The sequence below is a fragment of the Vipera berus genome (genome assembly GCF_964194415.1).
Source record: "Vipera berus genome assembly, chromosome: 7".
NCBI classification, from domain to species: domain Eukaryota; kingdom Metazoa; phylum Chordata; class Lepidosauria; order Squamata; family Viperidae; genus Vipera; species Vipera berus.
This window is the reverse complement of record NC_138209.1, coordinates 29,983,589-30,005,130: the sequence shown is the minus strand read 5'-3', so window position 1 is coordinate 30,005,130 and position 21,542 is coordinate 29,983,589. Positions and strand designations below refer to the sequence as shown.

The 21,542-nt window shown below is 37.1% G+C and overlaps 1 protein-coding gene across 2 annotated transcripts in view; it reads right to left on the bottom strand.

Moving 5' to 3' along the window:
• Nucleotides 1-2,584: 2,584 nt before the first annotated feature.
• Nucleotides 2,585-21,542, bottom strand: part of OTUD4 (OTU deubiquitinase 4) — a 39,635-nt gene continuing 20,677 nt past the window's right edge. Inside the window, exons 12-21 of one of the 2 annotated variants that reach the window (XM_081332653.1) lie at nt 20,562-20,686; nt 20,311-20,482; nt 17,870-18,029; nt 15,592-15,730; nt 15,230-15,285; nt 15,053-15,142; nt 11,775-11,904; nt 8,256-8,504; nt 7,286-7,326; nt 2,585-5,685 (exon numbers count right to left, since the gene is read on the bottom strand). In XM_081332653.1, coding sequence (XP_081188779.1) covers nt 4,504-5,685; nt 7,286-7,326; nt 8,256-8,504; nt 11,775-11,904; nt 15,053-15,142; nt 15,230-15,285; nt 15,592-15,730; nt 17,870-18,029; nt 20,311-20,482; nt 20,562-20,686 — 2,344 coding nt within the window. In that variant the 3' untranslated portion in view covers nt 2,585-4,503. The remainder of the gene's footprint in view (nt 5,686-7,285; nt 7,327-8,255; nt 8,505-11,774; nt 11,905-15,052; nt 15,143-15,229; nt 15,286-15,591; nt 15,731-17,869; nt 18,030-20,310; nt 20,483-20,561; nt 20,687-21,542) is intronic. The other variant, XM_081332654.1, reaches the window with a different exon arrangement.

Here is a 21,542-nt window from a genome sequence, read left to right as displayed (position 1 = left end):
AAAGTTTAGCTGTTTCTTAAACTGCAACCTTTCATTTGTATATTTTATCTACCATAAAAATGAACCTATAGTACAGATAGTCCTCAAAATATGAATGTAATGCAGCCTGCCAATTCCATTCGTAACTTGAGGGCTCGTAGGAGTAAATGGTGTATCTTGAACGCGATCGCTCCCTGCTTTTGCCCATGCATTTGCTAATCGAATCTGTGGGTTAAGTGCACATGAGGTATCTGGGTGGGGAAAGGTATAGGAGGGGGGCCTAGTACTGGAACAGGCCAAGCCCCCCCCAGAAACCCATTAAGATACCTTATGCTTCCCGACTCCGGCCCTGCAGAACCAGACTCACCTTGCAAAGATCTGTCTCTTCCCTGCCACAGTTTCTTTGTCTTTGAGGAGAAGAGAGCAGGACAATTTCCTTTCCAGCCTACTGGATGGGTTGTAAATGCTTTTAGTGCCAGGAGTCAAATGTTCTGGTGGGCGTGATCTCATGTAATTTCAGACACCCATTCTTTGTAAAAGCGGATGGGTGCCTGAAGTCATACAAGACCACAGCCCCCAGAACTTTTCACTCTGGGCACAAAAAGCATTTCCAAGCTGACTCTCCATCAAAAGGCAAAGAATCTGCAGCAGAGGAGACAGATCATTGCAAGGTGAGGCCGGCATGGCTGGAACTGAGTGGGAAAGCAGCTGGGAGCGGGGGGGGGGGGCTGGGAGCGGGAGGGGGGAGAGAACAGGGTGAATGTTGCAGTCATTCGTAAGGGAGAACAACTGCCATGGTGCTGCATTTGTAATTTTGGGACTTGGGTCATAAACACTACAGGGGCGGGGCTATTGTGTAACTTTGAATGGGCACTAAGTGAATCCCTTGTAACTCGGGGATTACCTGTACATTTTTTTCTGTCAGAACACAAGTTGACAGGATCAAAATTTTGATAGTTTAGAATGGAAATATCTCTTTTTTTATAGTTGCCACACCACTGGCTTCCTCAGATAAGCTGTATTTTGGAGGAAAGTGCTTGATGACAGTTGTTGTTGTTAGTTGCGAAGTCGTGTCCGACCCATCGCGACCCTATGGACAACGTTCCTCCAGGCTTTCCTGTCCTCTACCATCTTCTGGAGTCCATTTAAGCTCACGCCTACTGCTTCAGTAACTCCATCCAGCCACCTCATTCTCTGTCGTCCCCTTCTTCTATTGCCCTCAATCTTTCCCAGCATTAGGCTCTTCTCCAGTGAGTCCTTCCTTCTCATTAGGTGGCCAAAGTATTTGAGTTTTAGCTTCAGGATCTGGCCTTCTAAAGAGCAGTCAGGGTTGATCTCCTCTAGGACTGACCGGTTTGATCGCCTTGCAGTCCAAGGGACTCGCAGGAGTCTTCTCCAGCACCATAGCTCAAAGGCCTCAATTCTTTGGCGCTCAGCCTTTCTTATGGTCCAACTTTCACTGCCATACATTGCAACTGGGAAGACCATAGCCTTGACTATACGCACTTTTGTTGACAGGGTGATGTCTCTGCTTTTTAGTGTGCTGTCTAGATTTGTCATGGCTTTCCTCCCGAGGAGCAAGCGTCTTTTAATTTCTTGGCTACAGTCTCCATCTGCAGTGATCTTGGAGCCCAGGAAAATAAAATCTGTCACTACCTCCATTTCCTCCCCATCTATTTGCCAGGAATTGAGAGGGCCGGATGCCATGATCTTCGTTTTCTTAATATTTAGTTTCAACCCAATTTTGCACTCTCCTTCTTCACTCGCAACAAGAGACTCTTCAGTTCCTCTTCACTTTCTGCCATTAGAGTGGTATCATCTGCATATCTTAGGTTGTTGATATTTCTTCCGGCAATCTTAATTCCAACTTTGGATTCCTCTAGCCCTGCCTTTCTCATGATGTGCTCTGCATATAAGTTAAATAGGCAAGGCGACAGTATACAGCCTTGCCGGACTCTTTTCCCAATTTTGAACCAATCAGTGGTTCCGTGTCCAGTTCTCACTGTTGCTTCTTGGCCCGCATATAGGTTTCTCAAGAAACAAATAAGATGGTCTGGCACACCCATCTGTTTAAGGACTTGCCACAGTTTGTTGTGATCCACACAATCAAAGGCTTTAGCATAGTCAATGAAGCAGAAGTAGATGTTTTTCTGGAACTCTCTAGCTTTCTCCATGATCCAGCGTATGTTGGCAATTTGATCTCTCGTTCCTCTGCCTCTTCTAAATCCTGCCTGTGCTTCTGGTAGTTCTCGATCCACGTACTGCTGAAGTCTAGCTTGTAGGATTTTAAGCATAACTTTACTAGCATGAGAAATGAGTGCAATGGTGCGATAGTTTGAACATTCTTTGGCACTGCCTTTCTTTGGAATTGGAATGTAAACTGATCTTTTCCAATCCTGTGGCCACTGTTGTTTTCCCAATTTGCTGGCAAATTGAGTGTAGCACTTTTACTGCATCGTCTTTTAAGATTTTGAATAGCTCAGCTGGAATACTGTCACCTCCACTAGCTTTGTTGTTGCTAAGCTTTTCTAAGGCCCACTTCACTTCACATTCTAGGATGTCTGGCTCGAGGTCAGTGACCACCTCATTGTGATTATCAGGGACGTTAAGCTCATTCTTGTATAGTTCTTCTGTGTAATTTTGCCATCTCTTCTGCCTCTGTTAGGTCCCTGCCATTTTGGTCCTTTATCATGCCCATTTTTGCATTGAACGTTCCCTTCATGTCTCCAATTTTCTTGAAAAGATCTCTGGTCCTCCCTATTCTATTGTTTTCTTCTATTTCTTTGCACTGTTCATTTAAGAAGGCATTCTTATCTCTTCTAGCTATTCTCTGGAATTTTGCATTCAATGACAGTAAAGGAAGGCTATTATCAATGTTAGGAAAAATTCAAGAAAGGATATAAACTAAATTAGCCTAAAGGCAACTGTGTTATCTAAGCTTCACATTCTATCTGTAATACCTATGTATACCTGTGGATTCTTCCAAAAGAATTGCACTTATTTGCACTTCTGGGAAAATGGACTAATTGATTATAATATATAGGAATTTCTGCCTTAGAGGGGTACCAAGGAGGGGAAACATGGTATTATTCTGGAACAAAGGACAGAAGAGCTAAGTTAGTTGAATTTTCAATGCACAAATTATTTCAGTTGATGACAAAATGATAGTTTTCATTACTTTTTGTTTTACAAATGGTTTTTTTTTAACAAAATGGTATTTAAGATTTCCTTATGTTTCAGGGACCAGTGATTTTGAGCTGCAGGTGTAACTTTTAATTAGTTTCAGTCCAAAATTTAAGTCACTTCTGGTATAGTACACACAGAAGTAGATGCATAAGCCAAGAGTTCAAATCTATATCAAAAAGGGCAACTATTTAATTATACAACATGTGTATATTAAGGGAATTTACCAAGTATCACTCAATTCCTCTGATCAAAAAAGTTATGGTAAAAGTAATCACATTTTACACACACACACACACAGCTGTACACAAATTGGTTTTACAGAATAGAAAAAATGTAGTATATAGATTTGCAACATCTCGCAATACCATAGGAAAGCACATAGAATGACAGTGTGAAGTTAGAAATCTCTCTATAACTAAATTGTTTTAATTACACTTTTTATCAAACAATGAAAACATGTTGAACAACAAAAGAAAAAAGCCTCAATAACCCACAGTGCAAGACAAATGCTGTTTAATCTATTTCATGCATCTCTCCTATAGTTCATTTAAGGAATTTTCAGTGCAAAACTATCTCAAAGGTTCATTTGTAACAGTTGTAAAATTATTTTGGAAATGCACAGCATCTACTTTTGTCTTATATACATATTTTCGCATAGGCACTATTAGTCATTCCTGCGTTAGGACTCCTTGGAAGAATTCATCACTACCCACGTGGTATTTGGAGTTTGATTTTTTTAAGTAGTTCAAGAAATACGTGTACACACACACACATTATGAATAAAACACAGTAAACCATCTTAAGACACAAAAATAGTGATTGCAAAAAAATAAGGTATTTTAAATGAAGCAAAATGAAGTCTCACACATTCAGGTTTCACAAGTTTTTTGAGATGAAAAGCTTTGGATTGGAAGCATATAAAAAATAAAGTCTAGTGATTTGAGAGTCCTCAGACTCAACATACCATAGGCTATGCTATACAGTGTATTTGCTGCATTGTTCTTTTATCAGGTATGAAATAACCATAGTAACTTTTCACTATAGCCTCTTTTTCTTCCCTATCACAAACTTAAATCTTCGTGGGAAAAATAAAACTCAAACAAAAACACACTTTTTATGTTTCAAACACAATAGTATTTAGTCTTACGAAATTAAAGCAAAATAGTTTTTATCAATTGCCAAAAGTTATAACTAACCACTTAAATTTCTGAAAGGCCCCACATCTTTCCTTTGACAAAACAAAAAACATTTTCTGATCTTTAAGAAAAGCAGAAATATATATGCCTTGAGCATATATCTCAGCATTCATATGTATGTTGAATGTCTAGATTTTGATAGTTAAAACAATTGTAGCCCTCGGTGACTATCTCCCATGTTTGATCTTCTCCTCTCATTCCGATATGGCCTCCCTCTGAAATTGCGGTGATAATGCGAGCTTTCCCCTCTATTTCCGGTAGATGACCCTTTCCATGGTTCCTCATTTTTTGGATACTGATAGCCTCCTCTCCCAGGTAGATAGCTCCTTTCACTTCTAGGTCGTCTACCACCACCACAAGTCTGATTATAAAATTGTTTTGATCGGCCGCTTCTAAGCATATCAGATACTTCATGCTCATCTTCAGAGCTCTCTTCCCTTGCCCTTGGTACTCTACTTTCCTCCCCACTTACTGATATATATGCATTAGACTTGCTACTCTTTTCTTTATGGCCAAGAACATTTTTAAATTCAGATTTTGAAGTTGATGTTTGTCTCCTGACATCCTGCGTTTCTGTGGGAGAGACGTTTTGGAATCGAGATTTTGTTTGTGTAGTAGGTAGGATAGCAGGACTGGTCTGCTGATCTTTAGGCACTCGGGCTGAGGTTTTATTTAGGATATTACATTCATTCTTGATGGCAGTTTTAGGGAGAGGTATGCCTTGGAGATTTCTTTCATTCTTGGCTTTCTGAAGTGGCTCGGCACACTCAGCAACTGGAACTGAAGAAGTTTCCTCCTCAGACAAAACTGTATCATCTCTCTTGGTCTCAGGTGGCACAACTTCCCTCAATCCAGAATTTTCAATATAACTTGGAACAGGATATCCATACCAAAATTGAGGGAAAACTGATGTAAGTGGTACAGAACCTAAAAATGGATTCTGCCCAAATGGAGGTTGTGGAAATATATTTTTACTTCCTAGGGACTCCTCATAATCAGCTTGTAATGCTTGTGTTGGATTCTCAGACTCTACGCAGACAAGTCCTTGACTTTCAGGCACTTGGGTAGCATGTATAAACAGGGGCATGGGTGAAGACATAGTATCAGTCTGCAGACTTTGTCCATTGATTCTGATGCCATTTGGTTCATGGAATGGACCATCTATTTGTTCATTTTCATTCTGAGTCAAAGGTATCTCCTGCATCCAAGGATGATGAGAATACATTGTGACTGGCACCTTTGGGTACATTCTACAGGCATTCAGGTAAGCTTGATGCAGAGGGTACAAATATGTGTGCGGCGCCCACATGGGATAACTGTATGCCTGAAGAAACGCAACAAAGACAATTTTCATTACATTTGAAAATAGATCAGATTATTATTATTATTATTATTATTATTATTATTATTATTATTATTATTATTATTATTATTATTATTATTGTTTTATTTCATGCATAAAATAATTGTTCTGGGCTGAAGATGTACTCTTATAAATAATTACTAGTAACAATTATATTTCTTACAAATATACCAACACTCTTCATAAAAGCATCAAAAATCCAACAGCACATGCTCTGAATGGGCACATATGCAGAAAAGCCATGGGGGCTATGTTGAGAAGATCCAAGTCACGAGGTTTCCATACAATTCACAGCAGTAGACAATGCTATATTCAAGATAATGTAAAACTAAAGCTTGACTCCTATTGATTTCATTAATATCCCTTTGAAGTCTTCTTGACAACTGTAAGGAAGTAGAAAGCTGTTGCCTTCTGCTGAAATGCTTTTTTAAAAACTCTCCAGTCTAGCCTATAAGACCTTAATATTTTCTGGAGGTCTCCCTCTAAGCTCACATAACGCTGGCCAGTTTCCAACATTAACTTTATGAACATGTTCTAAGCATTGCTTAGTTTATTATTCTTCCATGGTAATATATATTTTAATTATATATATATATATATATATATATATATATATATATGTGTGTGTGTGTGTGTGTGTGTGTGTGTGTGTGTGTGTGTGTGTGTGTGTGTAGGCTAGGGATAGACATCCTTGTGCCTTCCAACTGTTTTGAACTACAATTTCCATAAACATTGTTAAGTGGCCATGATGGATGGAACTAATGGAATTAATCCTAAATATCCAGAAAGTAATAGTCATCTCCCCTGTGTTAATCAAAAACAGTAAACAGCAAACAGGATTATTCCAGTGCCCTGAGCTAATGTGAAATAAACATGTGGATTATAATGACTAGTTATATAAACCAACTTTTTCTACAACATGGTAACTTGGTAACTCTGTTGTAACTTTTTATTTGTAAAAGTATATTTAAAATAAATCACCATTTTTCTTGTAATATAGCTTGGAAATTTTTAATGACAGAAATACAACAAAAACTAGGGACATATTTCTAGAATGCTGGCAAGCTGTTCTGTACAGCTAGTTTGGTATAGTGGTTAAGGTGTTGGCCTAGAAACCAAGAGACTGTCAGTTCTACACCTCCTTTAGGCATGAAAGCTGACTGGTGACTTTGTGATAATCAATGTCTTTCTTAGCTCAATCCAACTCACTGAGTTGTTGGCAAAATAGGAGGCAGGAGTATTAAGTTAAATTCATAACCTTGGGTTTATAGTGAGAATACCTATTGCTAGTTATTCTAATATTACAGTTTTTAAACAATATTTTCACCCAGATTGTTGGGGGCAATTAAGCTGACTTTGTAATAATGCCGCTTGGGGGTGTGTGTGAAAGCCCTAATAAGCAGGCATATACATAGAATGAAGGCTACTGCTAAGCTTGTAAGCCGCCCTGAGTCTTCGGAGAAGGGCGGGATACTGTATAAATGGAATTAAAATAAATAAATAAAATAAAATCATTCAACTTTTTGCACAATTCTACAAAACAGAGAATGTTGATAATTACCTTTACGCCAAGATTGAAGAAAAATCTGAGGATATTTTTATCTTCATGAAAAGAAACAAAAATATTGTTCAATTTATGTATATAAATTAAATTCAGCAGTCAAAATGTGTTAATATTGCTAAAGCTTTACAGTTATATTGGTTTATGTGTTATTGCCAATACAATATAGAAAAAAAGAATTAACCCAGCTCTTCAAAAATAAAATGATCTATTATATATAATAATCACAGTATCATCTATGTTTCTATGAGTTTTTTTAATAAAGGCGTGGGAGAGATGAAGATTTAAGCACTCACAAATAGCAACAACCTTGCACAAATCACTGATGGAAAATGCTTTGATTTCTTTCACAAACTCCAGAATATATATTTTCTTAATATTATATACATAATGATTCTAGATCATATACTGTCCATCATGGTTTCATTTGTAAAGTATGTTGTTTTCTAGATCAAACTGATCATATAATGCTAGAAGTGGAATATAAACTTAATCTCCACTTTACACTCATCAATGTAAAAGTTGGAGTAAGGAAAGGAGACATTAAGGACAAATTAATAAAATGGTAACTTGGAATAGCACATTAACTATTACTTGCACTTTTGGTGATCTAAGCTATCCAATAAAAATAAACATCAATTACATATTTAGCTGATCTGCAGCCCTTATTTTTAAATACTTAGGAAGTAAGTTATGATCAGAATTCTTTTGTCCAGCTTGTTTCAATTACCAAATGAAAATTTAGCTTTTCTCTACATTTATGTTAAAACTGTAAAAATAGATAACTGAGACAACTTCCTTCATATAATAGTCATCCTCTTCATGCTTATTCCACTTTTATGGAGTTTTATATAGAGAGCAACAGTTGAAACTACTACTATTAGATATACAGCATTTCCCACTACTGTCACCACTTACACACACACACACACACACACAATCTTCATTTGATAAAGAAGGGACAACTTACCATTTGGCAGATCTTCTCCTGTACCACACAAGGAGTATGGAGAAGTAATAACACGTTCCCCCTTTTCATTTATTGGGAATCCTGGGTACAAGGGATCCTGATAAAGATTCAGTGTATGAGGCATAGGTATTAAAGGCTGATTAACTGCTTGGAGTGTTACTGGAATGGAGGTTGCCTGACTCAGAGTTGAATCTAGTCCAATGGTTGATGTTGGTATCACAGAGGACACAGGAATCTGGGATGGAACACCTAAAATATAAACAAGGAAAAACACAAACTTAAATCTAAGCAACTGAAAAAGAAGCTGCTATTCTCAAATCATCCATGACAGGCGGAGAAAAGTACAAATTCAACCAAAGCCATTACTGAAGGCCCCAAGCATCAGAATGTTTGCAGAGCAGAGGGTGAAATGAAGTACAACATGAGCAATATGGCCTTTTTGGATAATTTCTATATTGTTGTTAGTTGCGAAGTCGTGTCCGACCCATCGCGACCCTATGGACAATGTTCCTCCAGGCCTTCCTGTCCTCTACCATCTTCTGGAGTCCATCTAAGCTCACGCCTACTGCTTCAGTGACTCCATCCAGCCACTCTGTCGTCGCATTCTTCTATTGCCCTCAATCTTTCCCAGCATTAGGCTCTTCTCCAGTGAGTCCTTCCTTCTCATTAGGTGGCCAAAGTATTTGAGTTTTAGCTTCAGGATCTGGCCTTCTAAAGAGCAGTCAGGGTTGATCTCCTCTAGGACTGACCGGTTTGATCGCCTTGCAGTCCAAGGAACTCGCAGGAGTCTTCTCCAGCACCATAGTTCAAAGGCTTCAATTCTTTGGCGCTCAGCCTTTCTTATGGTCCAGCTTTCACTGCCATACATTGCAACTGGGAAGACCATAGCCTTGACTATACGCACTTTTGTTGACAGGGTGATGTCTCTGCTTTTTAGTGTGCAGTCCAAGGGACTCGCAGGAGTCTTCTCCAGCACCATAGCTCAAAGGCCTCAATTCTTTGGCGCTCAGCCTTTCTTATGGTCCAACTTTCACTGCCATACATTGCAACTGGGAAGACCATAGCCTTGACTATACGCACTTTTGTTGACAGGGTGATGTCTCTGCTTTTTAGTGTGCTGTCTAGATTTGCCATGGCTTTCCTCCCAAGGAGCAAGCGTCTTTTAATTTCTTGGCTACAGTCCCCATCTGCAGTGATCTTGGAGCCCAGGAAAATAAAATCTGTCACTACCTCCATTTCTTCCCCATCTATTTGCCAGGAATTGAGAGGGCCAGATGCCATGATCTTGGTTTTCTTAATGTTTAGTTTCAACCCAAGTTTTGCACTCTCCTTCTTCACCCGCAACAAGAGGCTCTTTAGTTCTTCTTCACTTTCTGCCATTAGAGTGGTATCATCTGCATATCTTAGGTTGTTGATGTTTCTTCCGGCAATCTTAATTCCAACTTTTGATTCATCTAGCCCTGCCTTTCTCATGATGTGCTCTGCATATAAGTTAAATAGGCAAGGCGACAGTATACAGCCTTGCCGGACTCCTTTCCCAATTTTGAACCAATCAGTGGTTCCGTGTCCAGTTCTCACTGTGGCTTCTTGGCCCGCATATAGATTTCTCAAGAGACAAATAAGATGGTCTGGTATGCCCATCTCTTTAAGGACTTGCCAGAGTTTGTTATGATCCACACAATCAAAGGCTTTAGCATAGTCAATGAAGCAGAAGTAGATGTTTTTCTGGAACTCTCTAGCTTTCTCCATGATCCAGCGTATGTTGGCAATTTGATCTCTGGTTCCTCTGCCTCTTCGAAATCCTGCCTGTACTTCTGGTAGTTCTCGATCCACATACTGCTGGAGTCTAGCTTGTAGGATTTTAAGCATAACTTTACTAGCATGAGAAATGAGTGCAATGGTGCGATAGTTTGAACATTCTTTGGCACTGCCTTTCTTTGGAATTGGAATGTAAACTGATCTTTTCCAATCCTGTGGCCACTGTTGAGTTTTCCAAATTTGCTGGCAAATTGAGTGTAGCACTTTTACTGCATCGTCTTTTAAGATTTTGAATAGCTCAGCTGGGATACTGTCACCTCCACTAGCTTTGTTGTTGCTCAGTTTTTCTAAGGCCCACTTCACTTCACATTCTAGGATGTCTGGCTCGAGGTCAGTGACCACCTCATTGTGATTATCAGGGACGTTAAGCTCATTCTTGTATAGTTCTTCTGTGTAATTTTGCCACCTCTTCTTAATCTCTTCTGCCTCTGTTAGGTCCCTGCCATTTTGGTCCTTTATCATGCCCATTTTTGCATGAAACGTTCCTTTCATCTCTCCAATTTTCTTGAAAAGATCTCTGGTCCTCCCTATTCTATTGTTTTGTTCTATTTCTTTGCATTGTTCATTTAAGAAGGCATTCTTATCTCTTCTAGCTATTCTTTGGAATTCTGCATTTAATTGGGCATATCTTTCTTTTTCTCCCTTGCCTTTCGCTTTCCTCAGCTATTTGCAAAGCTTCCTCAGACAGCCATTTTGCTTTCTTGCATTTCTTTTTCTTTGGGATGGTTTTGGTTGCTACCTGTTGTACAATGTTGCGAACCTCTGTCCATAGTTCTTCAGGCACTCTGTCTATCAGATCTAATTCCTTAAATCTATTTGTCACCTCTACTGTATATTCAACAGGGATATGATTTAATTCATACCTGACTGGCCTAGCGCTTTTCCCTACTTTCTTTAATTTAAGCCTAAACTTTGCAACAAGAAGCTCATGGTCTGAGCCACAGTCAGCTCCTGGTCTTGTTTTTACTGACTGTATAGAGCTTCTCCATCTTTGGCTGCAGAGCATATAGTCAATCTGATTTCTGTGTTGACCGTCTGGTGATGTCCATGTGTAAAGCCGTCTCTTGGGTTGTTGGAAAAGAGTGTTTGCTATGACCATCGTATTCTCTTGACAAAATTCTATCAGCCTGTGCCCTGCTTCATTTTGTACTCCAAGGCCAAACTTGCCTGTTATTCCAGTTATCTTTTGGCTTCCTACTTTAGCGTTCCAATCCCCCATGATGATAAGGACATCATTTTTTGGTGTTAGTTCTATAAGGTGCTGTAGGGCTTCATAGAACCGGTCAATTTCATCCTCTTCAGCACCGGTGGTTGGGGCATAGACTTGGACTACTGTGATATTGAATGGTTTGCCTTGGATTCGAACTGAGATCATTCTGTCATTTTGAGGATTGTATCCCAGTATTGCTTTTCCTATTTTTTTATTGACTAGATTTCTATATTACTTTTATAGTTACTTTTATTATGTACTGCTATGAATGTATTTGAAATGCAGAAGTGTGTGTGTGTGTGTGTGTATGAATAAGAAACCACAATATCAAGCATTTATGCGTGGGTGCGTGCACACGCACACACACACGTAAAGTAACAGATGTTATTTTAATCTGGCCTCTGAATACCAAATATTGGTTAGTATAAAAGTGCTAACAATCGTCTATGGAAAAACCAGTTTAGGACTAAAAGGGCTTTTCTCCTACAAACCTGTTAATCCGTAGTCTATTGACTCACTTGACCAAGCGGGCATAAGAGTTGGTACAGAAGGCACAGTGGGAGGCAAATGTATTTCAGGAACAGTTGGAGATGGGGTAGCATTTATACCTGATAAAGGTTCCTGTAAAAATAATATGGACTTTTAATTATTTTTAATCATTTTTTAATATATTTTAAATTAAAACAATCTAATTCAGTTTTAAAATCAGAAAATTAATTTCGCAATTTTATAGCCCAATTCTTTGCTCAGTCCCCTTGAGTTGAACCTGTCTTGCCTTCCTGGAACTATGCAGGGAACATGGGCAAAACATCATTGGCAGCATTTGCATTCCATGATCAGTTGCATATAAAACATCCTTACTGCAAGACAATTTAAGGCAAATTAACAATACACATTACACAGTCCTACCATCTTTAATAAGGGCAACTCAATCTGAAGTAGCTTAATATTCAGTCTCCCTTCCCACATTCTTCATTGCTCCACCCAAAAAATATTAAAAAAAATTCTATTTAATTAGATCAAGAATATATTTTCCAACATGCAGCCAATTTCTTGGGAAAGAGAAAAAGAGGGAGAGAGAGAGAGAGAGAAAGAAAGAGGGAGGAAGGAAGGAAGGAAAGAAAGCTTCAGTTGCTCTGCTTGACTCCAAAGGCATTCACAGTGAACAGTGTTGAATTTGTCAAATGTCAGAAATCCAATAAAGCTACAAGGTTGACAGACATCTGATGTGGGACTTGGTAGCCTATTAGACATACTAAATATCCTTAGTTAAGACATGTTATCGGCTTCCGGTTTGCACACGCAGCGCTTGCAGACATGCAGGAAGAGTTCTCTCCCTGCCATCCAATCCTTCTTCCTTGGAGGACCCTGAAAAGGGTCAAAAGTCGCCCTGGAGAGGCAACCACCGTAAGGAGGCCCTCCCTGTGATCGCAGAAGGGCAGCAGCCCTCCTCTTGAATCCGGAGCACCTCTTTTGGCCCAATGAAGAAAAGATCGGCCATCAACATGGCTGATCACTAAGGCGTTCCCTGCCAAAAGCCCAAAGCACCATCTAGCACAGCAAAGCAATCTGGAGGACCTGGGTGAGACCGTACTTTTCTTATTCCCCTAACTACCTTCCTGTGGGACTTTTCCAAAAATTTCTTCCCCCTAAATTTTGAGAGACCGGCGGCTGCATACTTGGGGAATAAATTTTAAAGCCTTAAAAGAAATCAAATGATTAAGGAAACAAATTAAGCAATCTTATTTGTACTTACTAAAAAGCTTCTATTTTTGTGGGGACCTACCACCCTATTTCCTGCTTAAGCTGTGAATTAAGGGGGGAAAACAGACTAATTGAACAAAAGCTTTCTATTAATCTGGAAAAAGACTTTAAATCTTATTCTATATGCTATTGATGACATCTTGTGGAGAAACCTGGTACAGCAAGTAAACTTTTTTTTAAATTGTGAGAGCTGACTGAATAACATTATTTAACATTATTATTGACATTATTTTCAAAGACAAGAAAAGAATTGGGAACACCTGGCACTGAAAACAATCTTTAGGAATACTGGAGGTGGAAAATTATTGATTCTTATTAAAATAGCCTCCATGAAAGACTCATCTACAAACATCAACGAAATGGAAGAATATATCCCACCACTTAATTACAAACTGATTCTTGATACACTCTTGGCAATGACTGAGCAAATTAAAGCCAAACTGCAAGATAAGTCTGACAGCTTAAAGCTACCAAATCAAACTTTGACCCTAAATGATGAATTGACAATCCAAAAACAAACTGAACAAGTGGAAACTAACACTAAGATAGGAGACTTTAAAGAACAACAAACACAATTTACAGAGAACTTTGAAGCCCAAACCTCAATCTCAACTATAAAACCTACAACTCAAAAAACAACAGTACCCGAAGAAAGCAACATTAAGAGGGAAGATATTAAAGGCCTTCAAATACAGTACGTTGAGGACCCAGCCAATCAATTGATAACCATAACATCAGTTACTACTTTTAACCTAAGCCAGATGGAATTGGAAGAAGAAAAAGACCAGACTGAATTAATGACATTTACATTACACCAAACTTTGAAAATTGAGCTATTAAAGCAACTCTTCAATGACTACAAAGGGGACATTTTCTTTGCAAAACTGGATTCAAACAATGTGTGTAGGAAGAAAGGGAGACACATCTGAGAATCTAAAGGCACCAATATGGAAGCCTGATTGGCACAAAAAGAAGGCAAGAGTTAGATTTTAAAAATTAGACTTGTCGCTTTCTTGGGATTTGTAAGAATAGAGCTTAACAAAAAAATAATAATGAGCTAAGGGGAATCCTTAAAAAATATAAACTGATTTTATATTTAGTATTAGATTGTTAAGGGAAAACAGAATTAAGCTATTAGAACATAACTGAACTATATTATAAAATTTGGAATGATATAATAAAAGACATTATTTTAATAATGATGGATGAATTATTAAGATGACATATAGAATATACTTGTTGTAATGATATATAAACTGACCTTATATTTAACTTTAAGGGAAAAGAAAGTGGGCTATTAGAATTGATTTATATTATATAATTTGGAAGGATATAACAAAAGATATTTTTTAATAATTGGTGAATTATTTAAATGATAAATAGAATTTACTTGTAAAAATAAGAATGTGTTGAAATGAATAATGGAAGTTCTGTAGACAGGAGAAATACTTTTTATTGAAATAGGGAAATGTGGGTTACCCAAAAATTAAGGTTTTTTTTCTTTTTTTATATATCATAGGCTATTCCAGGATATTCTATTGCAATTAGGTAAAAATTAAAAACAGGATATGGATATATATAAGTAAAAATATATTGAAAATTCTTCTAATTCATTATGTCACAATTAGAAATGTATTAACTCATTTAATTTGATTATGTCAAAACTAAAGGAATCGGAGAGGGATTGACGCAACTTAAGCTATTTACAAATAATTTGTTATTTGCAATTGTTTACTTTTGTACTCAACCACCGTATTGCTTCACAAATATCTGAATGTAAAATTAAAAAATTTATAAAACTTGTAAAAAAAGACACATTATCTTTAGTGAATAATTTACATTATATATTCTAGTAATTCTGACAGGATTGTTGCAATATATTTTTAATAATTGTATTCAAAATACCAACAGAAGAAATATGAATTTCAACAATTTGCCTAAAACTCAAGTTTTAGGCAATTAATGTAATCTTTCCCCTGAAACGGCTACATAAAGTTAAGCATACATCTCTTACTTGCTCAATTGGTAGTGAATGAATATTTCCATTGCTTGAGGGAGATGATATACTTGCAGCAGCTATATCCTTCTTAGTGTCCTGCAAATTAAAAAGGATATTTGATGGTATTCATTTTGCAAAAGAAGAAAAGATGCTTCAGGATGCATCAGAGTGCACCATGCTTACCTTAGACATTCTGGGATCCAACTTCTGATCTGCAAGAATCTGCTCAAGATTAGACACTGCAATAATGTGTAAGAAAGCAGCAAAATTAATGGAATCACAAAATATCGGAAAGCAGGTATTGCAACTTTCAGATGTTACGAACTTCTGTATCATCTCTAGCCAATATAACCAACAACACGGGAACCTGAAATTTAATAATATGGAATGGCATAGGCTTATTCATTTTAGGGTCTCCAAACCCTCGTTAGTAGTATTCTTTTACTATGTTATCTCCTTTACTGAACAATATGTTAATATATTTAATATGAAAATATATTGGTTGTCAATCCAAAGGAAGCCCTTTGTTCTACCTTTGTTCATACCTTTCTCATCCTTTGCTTCTTTATTTTTTGTCACCTGTTCTTCCTTCAGGTTGTCGATTCTTCTCCCATTAGGAACTTGGGGTGTTTGCCATGCAAAGGTCTCATTAGTCTGTGTAGCTACTTGAGACACAGGTGGATTCTGAAAGAATCAAATATGAACTGAGGGAACTCCTAATTTTATATGAAAGTCCTGGTAAACAAAAGCCACAAAATCCTTATACTCAAAATTTAGGTTAATATGTTCCTATGAAGCCTTAATAATTTTACCAAACTGCCCAGTAAGATGAGGTAATCTTAGCAAAATTAATTGTCTTCACTGTTCTTTTTCTTAAGAAAAATAACAGGATACCTCAGATATTGTGTACTAATAATAGTGCTAAGAATTATAGGCCTAAAAATTATCTTCTTCCCTCTAATTTATATTATTATTAAAACTTCTGTTTCTCACCTTCAGTGGGCGAAAAGGTGCATCATAGGGCAACAATTTTCTCAAATGGAATAAGTTAAAGAATGCTTCCAAAATTTGTGACCCATTATTCCCATAGGATTGAAATTTCAAAGATTTTCAGACCAGCTGTATTGGCAGTTGTGGCTGCTACAGCACTGCCACACCACCGTCACACAATCATGGTTTCCAATACTACCCACCAGCTTCCCACAAGCAAAATCAATAGGAAAGCCAGCAGAAAATCAGAACTTGCTCTAATTCCCACTACTTTACTACCTGCCCATTATCTGTTTAGGTAAGGAAACATCTTTGAAATAATGACCCAAGAAATTATGGGGCATCTAGTATGCAGTTAAAATCCAAGTCAGGTAATTTCCCTAAACTGAGAATGAATTATTAATCTCAGCAACAAAATGACTAACTGTTCCTTTTGAACTTGCTGGTCTTGAGTACCAATGCAAATAGTTTTTCCTGTTATTTGCACAATGGTAAAACCTGAAGAGCTACAATTTTACGTGCTTTTCTTCCTTAGCTTAGCAAATATTCTGCATCACAAAATTCCCTCTGATTTTTAAAACCAGAATGAGGAACATGAGAAAATACTATTTATTAAACAAAATACTACTCGAAAAGAGAAATACCATGAAATACTGAATGTGTCCAGCCTATGAACAAAACAAGGAAGATCAGGTTGTGGTTATGCTCCCTTCACCATACATAACTTCATTGTAATAAATATCTGAAAACTAATTTCTGCACAAATTAATGGATCAGATGAGTCTTGTGAATTACTAATATTATAGTGTAAAATTTTTCTTTGCCCCTACAGTAGAACGTATTAGTGTATATATTTCTTGGATGGCCGCATACTTATCCAATCTCTTTTGTGCTTCTTAAGTGAGCAAAGAATGATAATATCTAATATCTAAAAACTATTTATAGTTTTAGGAACGCAAAGTGTGTTGTTAGTAACCCTTCTCACTTATTTGTCTGGTTATCAAACTGATACCTCAATTTAATAATAATAATAATAATAATAATAATAATAATAATAATAATAATAATAATAATAATAATAATAAATAATAATAATAATAATAATAATAATAATAATAATAATAATAATAATAATAATAATAATAATAAGAAGAAGAAGAAGAAGAAGAAGAAGAAGAAGAAGAAGAAGAAGAAGAAGAAGAAGAAGAAGAAGAAGAAGTAGTAGTAGTTGGAAGGACCTTGGAGGTCCTCTATTCCAACCCCCTGCTCAGGCAGGAAACCCTAGAGCATTTTGGACAAATGGCTGTCCAGTCTCTTCTTAAAAACTTCCAGTGTTGGAGCATTCACCACTTCTGGAGGCAGGTGGTTCCACTGGTTAATTGTTCTAACTGTTAGGAAGTTTCTCCTTAGTTCTAGGTTGCTTCTCTCCTTGATTAGTTATTAGAGATGAGTCTAAAGTCATTAATATGAGAGCGCTGTCCAGTATAGTTGCGTAAGCTAAGTTACATAAACTGTGCAGCTCTTAGATGCACTGGCCTCCAATATGTACCTAATTAAGCTGGATGCTGGTGCCAACATTGTCTGAAGGATTCCCATGTTCTGAAAAGAAAACATTTAGAATTTGGTTTATCTTATTAGACATCTTGGGATTGGTGCAGAATGTCTGTACTATTCAAGTGCCATACTACATAACAGATTCAACTGGCAAAGCAAAACATATCAGGTAATATTTCAGTTGTGAGAAAGACAAACTCTCTTTCATTATTCACTGGAACAGAATAATGTACTATGTCCAGAATACACCCAGTCCAATGACAAACCCAGCACACATACCAAAAGTGCAGGGAAAGCTTCTTTATCCTGGAATTGAATTTCATAAAGTGAATTAACTTCATTTACAGCTTCTTTCTCTTTATGTTCCTCTGGAGAAAGACCAGCATTACAATTCTTGTTTGGGTAGTCCAATTCTTGCACTGTCTCGCAATCGGTTTTTCTGGGGGAGAAAATACATATATTAAAACTGCAACAGTTTCATCACCCTTTTAAAAAGTAGTAAAGATTTCCTTTGTCCGGTTGTGTCTGACTCTGGGGTGGTGGTGCTCATCTCCATTGCTTAGCTGAGGGAGCCAGCATTGTCCAAAGACACTTTCATGGCCATGTAGCCAGCATGACCATACGCAAAAGTGCACGGAACACTGTTACCTTCCCACCAAAGTGGTACCTATTTATCTACTCGCATTTGCATGTTTTCAAATAATAGTTTGGTAGGAACTGGAGCAAGTAGTGGGAGCTCACACTGTTGTGTGACAAGTTCAACATCTTTAATCACTGAGCCATCACACCCCTCCAGTACCCTTTTATGGCATTTCAGATATTCATTTGTTCTTGTTTTTAGAAACTGGTATCCTGGTTCTGCATGTACAATGTGTGGTAGCCAAATGGTGCTTCATCTGATGTTGATTGCTTTGACCTGCCAAATTGCTGGATTAAAAGCTAATCCTATCTTTCAAATTAATCTAAACCTTTTTTATCACTGGAAACATATCTTCATTTAAAGCAAAAATGTTAATATTAAAACCTGTGTTTACACTTCTGCTAATTTAAGGGGTAAATCTAATATTCTGAATTATGCCTTGCTTTAAAAACATTTAGTTTCTCAACAGAAAATCTAAGGAGAATAATCCTATTAAAAAGTACATCCATGTATCAAAATTGCAACATATGTTCATTCATACATGGTGGCAATGACACAAAACTCAGCAGTTCTGGAAGATGAATCACCACAGAAATATACAAATTTTAAATGTTGACTTTCCATTCCTGCCAGCTTTTTTTGGTTAAGCATCACCAAATCATATATTCTTACAAAAATATACTGATTTTTCCCCACAAAAAATGCATTTAATTACTCCACTAGAGGAGAGACAGAATATGTGAGTATGCCTCAATGTCAAAAAATAACGATGTAAAAAACCCCATCTGGCACTAATCTTAACATAATTTGGAAATTGTTAATTGACTATAATTTTGCATGTACATATAGTTCTCAATTAACGAACATTGAGGCTGAACAAGTGGCACTTATGACTGATTCTCAAAGCTCCAGCTGTCCAAGCATCCATCCAGTCACATGACCATGATCTGGGCATTTAGCAAGCACTTGCATTTCTGACAATTGCAATATTCCACAGTCCCATAATCACCATTTGCAACCTTCCCTGTACACTTCCCATAAGCAAAGTCAACAGGGAAGCCAGCAGTGAAGTTCACAAATCACTCTGTTAAGTCATTCACACATTATCCACCTCCTGGCAGCAGCCACCCTCAGCCCTACTGCATCTTGCAGGTGACCACGCGTTCTCCCCCTCCTGGCAGCAGTCCCTTACCTGCCTGCTAGTCTGCATACAAGGCATCTGGGACTCCCTTAATTACTCACAATCATCCCTTAACAAAGGCAACAAGGAGTGCCATCACTAAACTGTGGGGTCACGTGATACTACACTTTATAACCACATTACTTAGCAACAGATATCCAGTTCCAATTATTGAGGACCACCCATACAATTCTGCATAATCCAAGTTTAGGTTTCTCTTAACAAAATGTCTTCAGTCTTTAGATTCTATCTGATGTCTGTCAGGTGCAGAGAACCAGGAACACTCACTGAATGTAAAGCACTGAGGAGTTTACTGCTACCTATAAACAAGAATTGGGTCAATTAACAGTCCAAGCTGAAGTGACACTAGATCAGGATCAACAAAATTCATGGCAGGGACTTGTCTTGGGTCTCTTGTAGATGTGCAATTATTCCAAACTGATGACACATTTAACCCCGCCTTCCAGCTCTGCCTGCTTATCTCCTACATGTCATAACACTTCAGACAAATTACTTTGGTTCCTTCAATTTTTCTTCACGTTAGCTAGAAATTCTTGTTTCGTCTCATTATTCTATTAAGTCCTATCATTTTTGCTGTTTTTGTTAACCTATGACTTTAATAACAGTCTTTAAAGAGTCAAACTGAGATATGATTACATCAGCTTTAATTTATTAGTAAAATAATAGAGGAATATTTTCTCGTCTTAGTATTTTATAATTTCCTATGTAATTTTTACATTTTGTAAATAATTATTTTTCTCTTCTATCTTCACTCGTAAGTATTTTGAAAAAGAAATTCAAACTGAGCCAACATGAAATGAAATAAAGCAAAGAAAGGGCCATTAGTAACTCCTCTTTAAAATGTCAAGTTGTAGACAAAGAGCATGAGATATTAGTCACCTAACAGCTTGTAGAGGATTTCTGCCTTGAGTTTTGAGATGAGCAGAAGACTTTTGAGAAGACATCCCCAAACTGGGCAAGTGATGCTGTCTTGTGATTTGCATTCGAGGAGGCAGAACTGATGTAGTTTTTATTAGCTTGTTTGGATTTTTGGATCCACTGCAATCTGTATCTGGAAGACATATTTTTCATCAGTTAATCAAAAACAGATCAGCAATCAAGTCAACAGAATTCAAATTAAAAACTCATACCAGTCTGAACATTTTGTCCATGCACCGAAGTTGTTTTTTTAATTTTCTTCCCTGGTACTGTGCTCCAGGTTTCCAAAGGAGTTGCCTGTGGAAGAGGTTTAAGGTTTCTTAGCAGAACTGAATGCCTGATGGAAGAAAGAAGAAACAAAGTATCTGTAGTACAGTAGTTCACTGTTGCATTGAAGGCATTAGTAAAACCAAACAGGCTGCCAACAGAACCTATACTCAATTATGGAACATAAGTTTTTAATTTCTGTTTATATATGTGTGTGTGTTGAATTTACATTTCTATAGCACAATAGAGGCATAGTGGTTAAGGGAATAGATTAGGAACAGGAGACCCAACTTCTAGTACACGCTTAGCTACACAACAGGGTTGTTTTTGTGGAAGAAAACTGGGAAGAAGGAATGCTATATTTGCCATCCTGAATACCTGAATGAAAGGTGGGATATAAATCAAAAAGGTAAATCACCTTCACGTTGCTCATAGTGTTATTTTAACACTTTAAGATAAAGGAAATATTAAGGAATAATAAGATGATCAAGAATTAAAACTGCATTTTAAACAGAATTCCATGTTTCTTTCAAATAGGCAAGCAAAAGGTTAACCCACTCCAGTGTTTCACTATATTTCTTTCCAGTATTGCATTGCTATTAACTGCAAGAATCACAGAGTTATAGCTAGTGATGTTTTTACTTAACTTGAGCAACTGAAATACATTCCAGTAAGATAAGCAATCTCTGCTATTTTCTGAAATGCCATGCCCTCCCTCCAAAATTGGTCGACTCCAACTTTTGTCGGTTTTAAAAACACATATTTTGATTGGTTTTTAACAGTCGGATCTATATTTAATAGTTTTTCACATTTAATAATTTTACTATTTATTTCACTTAATACATTTTACTATGCTCTTATTGTTTTTTAAAAATAACTCAAGGTGGTGAACATATCTTTCATCCTCCTATTTTCCCACAACAACC